This window comes from Rhea americana, unplaced genomic scaffold (assembly GCF_003343005.1).
Source record: "Rhea americana isolate MKP2758 unplaced genomic scaffold, rheAme1 scaffold_54, whole genome shotgun sequence".
Classification (NCBI taxonomy): domain Eukaryota; kingdom Metazoa; phylum Chordata; class Aves; order Rheiformes; family Rheidae; genus Rhea; species Rhea americana.
The window spans coordinates 4,603,648-4,613,647 of NW_028186690.1; the positions used below are offsets into that span (position 1 = coordinate 4,603,648).

Consider the following 10,000-nt stretch of genomic DNA (forward strand, 5'->3'; position numbering starts at 1 on the left):
GGGCTTTGAATGCTGGCATGCAAGCCTTTGTAGGATCAGCTTAAGAATACAGATTTTCCATTTTATTCCTCTATGAGGCTTATTCGGGCTTTCAGTAAGTTGAACCCAGTAAAAGAAATTTCTTTTGGTGTACCACCTCTTCTGTGGGCCTTCCAATGGGAAGGCAAGAGGTGGGTCCGATGAAGAGGAGCATTAAAGGCACATTTTGCACCCAAAAAAGATACCCTGGAAGTAGAAAGTGCTGAAATGTCTAGAAAGAGGAGCTATGAAAAAAAGTAGTTTATGGACGGAGAGAAAAACCTCAAGGGATACTGAAGAGAAGCTTTGAGCAGGAGCCTGAGCGAGCAGTAAAGTAAGCGTGAGGGTTAAACAAAGACTATCTGGTGAGGGGAAACCACTATCACGACAGACGGAAATATTCGCAGATCTGAGGAGGGGAAATATCAGTGAAGGTTGTTGCAAGTTCCTCACCAAAAGAAATTTGGTATAAAAAGTTGGCCCTAGGTTTGTGGTTTGCAAGTCGTACAGACTCTATAAGAAGCTTTCTTTTATTTTTTTTTTTTTAAGGGAATTTGCCTGCTAGGCAGGTCTTCCCTAGCTCTCACAGTTCTAATTATTTCCTACTGCCCTAATGCTTTCTCACTATTAAATTCTCCATTGACTGTAATAAAGTCTCCCTACTCTCAAGAGCTTGGAGAGCTGCTTTCTTTTTTTCCTCTTTTTTCCCCCCTCTTTTTTAAAGACTCGGAAAAAGAGGGAGATAGATGCAGGGAGGGAAAGGGTGAGTGGAGTTTGCTTTCCAAGGTGGGGTTTCCCAAGCTTTGGGTGCTCTAATAAGAGTCTTGCCCTGAAATTGGCTCCTCGTTCGTGGGGGGGCTGTAGGTAACACACTGCAGCAGGCTTTTACCACCAGCCTATGTGAAAGGGACACATTTTAAAATAATGCACAGGCTACTCATATAGATAACACTGGTCTTTGTAAAGATCTTTTTTCTTTTTTTCTCCCCTCCAAGTGAAAAATAAAGAGTAGTTGGAAATTAATCAGACCTTACTTGTTGTTTGGGGAAGTGAAGTGTTGTTTAATGATTGGATGAGCCTGACAGCATATTCCTGAATTTTTGAAAGCAGATAAATTCCTGTGCCCAGGACTGACCTAATGTTTGCATTAGTCCTGAGGAAYTGAGATGGCATGCAAAAGAAAGGATACAGCATTTAAAACACAGGATAGCTTTTATTTTAAGGTGGAATATGATACTGTTCCTTCAGTAGGGTTGTTTGTGACAACCAGAAGAAAGGTGTTCATTTAAATGACTGATATATAAACATACCATAGTGTATGGACAGTGGGAAAAATTGTGGCTCATAGGGTGGAGATAAATAATTTTAGCAGTCGTATATTTTCAGTCAGAGTTGACTTTAGCTCAGGTAAATTCACCTGATTTTTTTAAACCTTTGCCRAGTGCACCTGCTAAGGCAGAATATTGCTGGAAAAATCCACATTCTCTTTACCTTATACGCTGTGTGTGTAGCTGAGTTGCTCCCACTTCTCTATGATACATCTAATATATTGTAATTTGTGAAAATCCAGTTGTTGATTTCATCATAACCACATACTCACAAATGGCCTTTAGAGACCCACCATATGAGTGTCCACTTTAAAAGTTTCATAATGTCTGTTAAATTCTCTTACAATACCATTATCTTCTGTTTTCTGATCCATATACTGTCTATAACTGCCTTTTTTTTTTGCCATTTTGGACTGTTACTTCAATCACAATGGTCATCATCAGTCATTAGGGTATTGTAAGTAGTAAAATGATTAGTTTGCTTTGAAGAGACTATTTTTTGCCAYGAGAAATTCTATTTTTTCTCATCAAAGCTGCTGACTTAACTTACTAAGGCAGATGTGATATGTATTCTTTCTGATTGTGCTAAGATATGTACTGTAATTCACAATTGGAAGTTCAGAAATACCTTCCAACACAAGGTGTTTGAGCATACTTTACATTTTTACRGAGAAAACTTATTTGAGTAGATAGTATATTAAACCTATTAATATAGGTACTTTATTTTGCAATATTTCAATAGAAGTTGACCTAATTAGTGTTTTAATCATATTCATTTACTTGCATATTTAAAATATGTAGTGAAGTAATTTATAACTCTGCTTTACTCAAGCTTTGAAAGACTAAATGTTTTAGTTAAGGTAAAAAAAAAATCTTTAAAAATACTATCTTAGCTTGTCTAATTTTTTGTTCTCCCACATTCAGCTATGTCCTTCATATTTGGCATTTTGATTTATTAGGCAATTTTAAGTATTAAAGACTTTTAACATACCAGTGCAAGACTTCAGATGCATTGTGCCTTGGGTCAATGATGAATTAATTCCAGTAGAGCACAAAAGTTACCATTATTTAAGCCTAGCTCCTCACCTCTACTTTTACATCATAGTCAAGTTTTAAAAGGCAGAATTTTAACCTGCATCTTTGGAGGCAGAAGAATTTAAGTGCAAGATCATCCTGGAGAATATCTTACAGTGGCACGTGTGCGTGACATTTAATGCTGTGTGCTGTGCGTATGTGTTGTCTGGGTGCAACCAGAAACGGGCACCTTGATGTTAGCACCAGGTTGCTGGTGCGCAGACGGCTGGTTCGGAGGGTTCGTCCTGAAGCGGGGACGACGGTCCTTCCGATGCCTGAGCGCGTGGAGCCCGTGCGGGGGCTGCTGCTGGTTTCCGTCTCTGAAGTGTTGCCATATGTAATATGCGGTGCGGCTCTTCACCGCGTTTCCTGCTCCTTAACCGTGCAGAGACGGTGTCGTTCACGGAGGGGTGGATCGGGCAGCGAGAAGGGAATCAACTTCTGGTTCGCAGCAGCGCGCCCAGAGGTGCCATCGCTAGGTACGAAGTAATCCCGAGGCGGATCCCCCCGGCCCTCACTCRGCCAAAGCTCCCCGCGGACTTTGGCAACGTGGCCAAAATTGCCACCGGCCTCCGCGAGTTGAAAGGCTGACCTATGTTTTCCGGAGGAACTTCTCTCGGGAAGACGGACCCCTGGTGGCAGCCGAGGCGCCTCCGGCCGGCCGGGGTGGCTCGGCGCCGGGCTCGCCGGCCGGGCGCTCCCCGGGGCGCCCGAGGGGTGCCCTGCTCCCCGCCGCAGGCTTCGACACCAACAAAACCTGCACCTCTGAGGGAAAAATAACACAAACAAGTCTCGCGTGCAGTGCACCCTATCATAAAGTAAGGAGGTCTAATTGAGCTATGCCTTTATATCCTGCTATTTGTACAAATAAAAGACCACATCTTGATGCAAAATAAACACAAAAGCGCTGTTGTGACTATAACAGGGAGTCATATACTAATTTATATAATAAGTGGTTGTGCACGCTGTATTCAAGATTATGGCTGCAAGAAATGGCATGAATTGCTGGGTGTGTTTAATGCTGGATTATAGCAATTTGAAACATGTCAAACACATGGCTAATGCCTCATGCTTCACTCATTCTTGCGTAAACCTGCATAGCCACCATCCATTATACCCTTGGTAACAACACAATTCTGCAAGTAAATATTGTTACACTAAGTAACCTTTCAATTCAAGTTGTTTAGGAAGAGAAAATGCAATCTTGTGCAGTCAGTTCCAGTGTCAGTTTAATGTTTCAAAAGGGAAGTGGTGTAGAGAATAAGTATCTGTACAGTGACTTGCCAGTTTAAAACACACACTCACACATGTGTGCACGTGCGCGCACACACACACTCACAGAGAAAACTTGCAATATTTACTGCAGGGGAGAAAAGTAAAACTGTGGCTTCTAACTTTGCGTGACCACTATTTCTTTCTTGATGGAGCTGCTTGTCCCTGTTCCCTGGCAGAATAAGCATTTGACATGCAGCACAACTACCCGCTAAAATAATCTGCAGTTCACTCTCTCTTGCAGGGAGCAGCAAATATTTTCCCCCTGTACCTTTGTTTAAAACGTCTGACAGCAGAGCTGCTCTCTCACCTTAGGCAGCAGGAGTTTGGGAGCCCTGGCAGAGGTGCGTGGCTGCGTGTGTGCGTTTGCAGAAGCGGGTGCGTGTGTGTGCGTGCCCGGGTGCGCCAGCGCCGCAGTGACAGCGAGTGTGGCAGGAAGAGAGAAAGGGGAGGATTAGGAATGTGTATCAGCCTGTGCAAACAGAGGCGCATCTATTGCTCTTCTTGTCCTATTTGAAATATTAGACTTTGAGTCCTAATATCTGACGATCATTGTATTCTTATTTCCTGTGTATTTATTTATGATTGTTTTCATGTCCTACTGTTGTAAAAGCAAGAAAGCAAGTTCATGAGTTTGCTTGGYAAGATGTTAGAGGTCCAGATTATTTTGACAGAAATAACTGAAATTACTGCTGTATAGATATTAGAAATGACCCTTATCTAGCTATTTTCAGTGCTTTAGTTTATGAGTGGACAGTTGACAGTACACACATACACGTGCATGTATATATATATACACATATATATATGTATATTCACATGTGTGTATACACACACACACACACACACACACACACACACGCAAGAGAAAAGAAGGGAAAAGAGAGAGAGTCTGTGCTCTTTATTTTTTCAGCAACTTTGTTTCAGCTGACAGCAATGAGAAAGGGGCTTTGGATAGCCAGCACGCAGTGTTATTCGAAGCGAAGTTTGGCTATTGTTTTTAAAAATACCCTTTCACAACTAAAAAAACATTTTATTTTTAACATAAAATTCTATTGACTTTTTCTTCTTCACAAAAAAACTTCRGAGTATCTTCTACTTAACTGGCAGATGAATTGCCCTTTCTAGTATTGATACTCTGTAGTTTTCATTCTAACTGTACATGGATGTTGGGTCAAATTTGTTGTTTTCAATTGCCAGAGTACTATTACTGGTCATGTTATGTTAAACCCGATTCTGCTGGCTCACAGACACTTTAAGTTAAAATGCAGAGCCTGAAGTACACTCTAGGGCTTTGCAAGGATACAAAATCCACAAGACATAAAACCCTTTGGTTAATATGAACTGGAAGATGTTTAACCCTTCTCTCCTAATTGTAATGAAAGAGTCAGRCATAAAAACACGGCTGTTGCTTTATTTATTTATTAATTTTCAGAGTGCCTTCTAACGCTTTGATTATCTAACATTTACACCCCCTTGCCCTTCTAATGTGCTTGGCTAAATTTACCACTGTTATTGTCTAACATTAGAATTTTTAAATGAATCTGTCTGTTGGTTAAATCTTTGTTTGACTAAAAGAGGATTAATATTTGAATTTCCTGAATTTCCAAATCCTTGTAACGATACAGTTGATGAAGTGTTTTAAATAGATTTCCACTACGATATACATGTCTTTTTTATTGAAAGTAAATATTGTAAAAATCTGAAAGGGATGCCTGCTCTCACGGTTGTGGAATACCCGCATTAGAATTTTCATATAACTACTAAGGGCAATCAGACCCTTTTCTCTGAATATTTTAAACATTGTACATGTAAAATTTATGCCTAATTTGAATACTTATTAGCTGCCTAATCTCAGAAAAGAGTATTAGCTTTGTTTTTGTCTTGTAAAATTCATCACTGTGTGTATCACATTTTCCATTTCTATTATTTTTCTTAGTTGATGTTCACAAGAGTGTTTAACAAGGACTGTTTGTTCGTAAACACATCTGCTTCTGCTGCTGTTTACTGTGGTATAACAGCTGCCCTCCTTTACGTTAACTGTGTTCATGGTTGGKTTTTTTGCATCCTGTTCAGTTTTGACAAGGACATCTTTAAATACCTTGCATTTTCTTATCTTTATTTTCTTCACTCGGTATATACTTTATCTTGCAGGTTCTTGTTTGTGCTAATTTATGCAGCATTTTGATTAATATCCGGTGGCCACAGTTTAAGTTGCAACGATTTTTTTCCTGTGTTTTGTTGCAAAAGGATATTGTTACCACTCTGAAAGGAAACAAATAACTAAGTTCAATAACTGAGCCAAGCAAGGAGCTTTGTTTCTTTTACTGAGTTTGCTTACACATCTCCCTCTCTTCAGATGTACCTTTAAAGTAATACCTCAGTGAGACTGTTGTGGGGACTCTTTCARTACGTTGCATGTAATGATAAAGGAAAGTGAGGTACAGTCTGCCACTATTAGAGCAGCGCAGGACTTGGGCAGCTTGGAGAACAGGAATTGACCTTTCCATATTACAGATACAAAATGCACCTTGAAATTCTGGTTTGTAAGGGCACGTTGGTTCTTTATTTACTGCAAAGATTTCAACTGATCTTGGCAGGACATCTCATTGCTATCCTGAAAGTACAGTATATTTATGCAGTGAAAATGATAAAACATTTATTACTGTAGAGAAGGTAATATGCATAATTTATGCTGTTTTTAGCACAATCATTAGTGATATTCTTGATAGATTTTATTTCCAGCTTTCATATCTAATACATGCCTGGAAAATTAATTTTATATCTTTCATTTATTTGCCTATGTTAAAATTGAGTTTTAAGTCATCTTCAAGTGAACAGTTTGATTGCTGCTCATGCATAAGCTTAATTACTTCCCAGGAAGGACAGTATTAAATGTTTTAAATGTCAGAAAAATAAATGAATATCAGCCGTTTGATTAAAAAAATAGGCAATATCTGACGTGTTTGCAGCAGGAGCTTTTTCTTAAAATGCCTCCGAGGCAAAATTTTATTTAGTCACAAAAAAGGAGAAGCCCATTATACTATTTATCATTGGTTGATACCATATGATTTGTAACACCCTTACAAAATTTTAATTTTGTATGATTAGCTGTGCATCATTAAACAACAGCCTTGCATAAGATATGCTGTAAAATTCTGACAGAATCAAGATAGTGAATATTTTAAATAAGGCTGTATAGTCATCCATGGTTGTCAAAGCTAGATAATAGGAAATATAGAGCAGTGTGTGAAATCGTGCCTTCATTTAAACTGGTTTTATAGGTAGACTTTAAAATGTAGTCGTTCATAAATGCTATTGACCATGCTGCATGCATGGTATGTTATTTTGGCTGTTAAATGTAACCACACAGAGCTTGCTTATAGAAACCATAATTTCAGTGATTAGTATCTGTAGGAAAGCAGAATTTGCATTGCGTTCCTTGGGAAGGGACCGTGCGAGGCTTTTTTTCCTCTTCTAAAGATGCTGTCTCTGTAATTGGCAGAGAGGGACATCTCGATGATGGAAGTGTGAAGGTGTAACGCGTGCGTTAATTGATACTTCTTAATCACTTCTAGGTATTAAGTCATGATGCAGGAATCCGCGACAGAGACAATAAGCAACAGTTCAATGAATCAAAATGGAATGAGCACTCTAAGCAGCCAATTAGATGCTGGCAGCAGAGATGGAAGATCAAGTGGTGACACGAGCACCGAAGTAAGCACAGTGGAACTGCTGCATCTGCAACAACAGCAGGTGAGTTTGTTTTGCGTCGTGTCCGTGCCGGGGCCGGCGCGGGGGCTCGGCTTGCTGGCGCGCTGCGCTGCGCGCGCTGCCCGTGGCGAGCGGGACGCGCCGCGCGCGCGAGGGGCTGCCGAGCGCTGCTCCCGGTCGGTTTTTCCCGCGCGCGGCGCCCTCGCGTCTCGGGGGCCGCCGCTGCCCGCCGCCGGGCTCCTCYGCTGATGAAAATCGCGCGGCGTGTTTAGCAAAGTTGCGCCGAAGCTTTCCGGTACCTGTTTTGAGGCTCCTTAGTTTACTGTGCGTTACTGTCGTGTAGAATGTGATACATCGTTTTCCACCAGAGGGCCACATTACTTGAGACTTTGCTGGCTTGTGCAATGAATCCTTCCAAAGTCTGAGCCGAGGTGAAGGGACCAGAGYGACTTCTCGCAGTAAGGGTGGTTTGCTGTAAATAAAAACCGCTGGCTCCTTAAGAGCCCCTGGAATACCGGGGAGCCCGAGCTTGTCTGCGTGTGCCGGCGGGCGGCCGTGGTTTTCGCAGGGTGGCAGTGGGAGCTGAGGAGAAAAAAGAGACGCAGCCTTTCTTCAGATGTGTTTTAAAACATTTTTAAGTTTGCTTGCTTGTTTCCTGAATGGGTCAGTTGAGAACTGCTTTTATTTTTAAAACCGGAAAATTAACCCGTTTTCCAGCTGCTGAAGCCATCTAATTATCAATTACAATTTATCAGGGTTTGTCACACTAAGGTTTCTTTTCCTTTTAAAACATGCACGAACGTAATTCCTTCCACTCTGCCTACCTGAAGGCTTTCCCACCCGTCAGGAAAAGCGTATAGGACTAATGCGCTGGAGCCCAAACTGTTTGCTTGGTGAACGGTCGGGGTCTAATTCTGCCGAGTGCCGAGCGACTACCTCCCCTGAACTCCTGGAAGTCCTCGGTGCCTCTCCCTCTCCTCCGCTGAGGCCGCTCAGCACCTCTGCAGTTCAAGCCCTTCATTTATAAATACTGAGGTTTTTAATTGCAACACTGAGTATTGGATAAGTGGAAGGAGAGTAGCCTCAACTTCAGATCAAATATTGTGAAAGTCCGGTTTCATAGAAACACATTTTTAACACACTAGATAAATTGCATGTCTACGGGCCTCCTAAATAGCAGGTCATAATAACTCTTAAAATTGAATCGTGCTGAATTAAATAGTGTGCACTAGCTACTGCTATAGTTAAATTTTTTTTAATGATGACAGAAAATCTGGAAGAATTAAATAAGGTTTAGTCTGAAATTTGAGAAGTTGCTAAAGCTTAAATCTGTGCATTGCTTCAAATTAAAGTGTATTCTGTTAACAACTGAGCACTTACAGTATCTAGTCTGAGAAAATATGTGTGTCAGTGTTTTCATTAAGTTCTTGGCAGTTTTTTCACCTATATATGACTAGATGATCTCCAGAGGTCCCTTCCAACCTTACTGATTCTATGTATGTATATTTAGTTTATATGTGTATCTACAATATTTTTGTACACACACGCACACATATTTATATATATACATTACATGTTGTTTTCATTTAAAAGCATGCCATCACTTTTATTCTGGTGTTCAAATTGTAACAGTAGTTTGAAAATTTTATTGAGATACAGTGTATGTAATTGGTAAAAACATTTAACAGACTAAATCTAAGTGATGCACCTTAAAACACAAACATATCAACAGAATAATATGCCACTTACATGTTACTGAAAGCAGCAGTCCTAGACATTTGTAGTCAATTTGTCCATGCAGTCACAGATTCCAGTAGATAGCATATGCAAAGACCACAGAGAATAACAACTGAAGATGAAAATATCCAGTTGAGTGCTAATAACAGACAGGTTCTGAGGGGACAGGCTTAGAAGTGACAATCTTTTCTTCAAAACTGTGATTAGATCTTAAATAAGCAGACAGGCAAGGTAAAACCATGGGTACAGTTAATAGGACTCAAGAGGCATTTTATGGTAGGGTCTGCACTGTAGGATTTAAATACAACTTGAGTTAGGCATATAAATCCTTCTATAAAATATGTTGATGTGAAACATAAACACTAGTAAACATGTAGTAGGATGTCCTTTAGATAATGGGCACAGTTTTATACTACATTTGCTTTTCTTTCTCTTTTTTCTCCACTTCTTTCTTTCTTTCTTTTTTTTTTGACCAGATGCCTTTTGAAATATGATTTAAGAGGAAAATGCTGTCTGCTTTTACTATTATCACTATACTAACTCTCTAAAATGTTACATTTTAATATGAGCTGCCAACCAAACTTTGGAAAGTAGAAAAACAGAACAAACCCCAGCATTACCTGTAGTCATTATTCTTATTTTTTATTGTAAAAATGCATGCAAGATGCAGTGTACTGATACCGTAGTTTGGCATTCCTTTTTTTAACTTCTCTCAGTCATTTTAATGTGGGCCTTCAGATAAACAAATCAAATTTGTTATAGCTTTTTCTCCTATGTCAAAGGAAGTGTATAAATGATTACTTGTTTTTAATATATTTCCTTCAACTGGACAGCTACTTAAAGTGATGCTAACRCTT

At 39.9% G+C, this 10,000-nt stretch overlaps 1 protein-coding gene across 2 annotated transcripts in view; it reads left to right on the plus strand.

The window, feature by feature from the left end:
* Window positions 1-10,000, plus strand: part of FOXP2 (forkhead box P2) — a 406,754-nt gene that overhangs the window by 207,458 nt on the left and 189,296 nt on the right. For both annotated transcript variants that reach the window (XM_085318494.1, XM_085318495.1), the window contains one exon: window positions 7,271-7,448. In XM_085318494.1, the coding sequence (XP_085174620.1) occupies window positions 7,281-7,448 (168 nt within the window). In that variant the 5' untranslated portion in view covers window positions 7,271-7,280. The remainder of the gene's footprint in view (window positions 1-7,270; window positions 7,449-10,000) is intronic.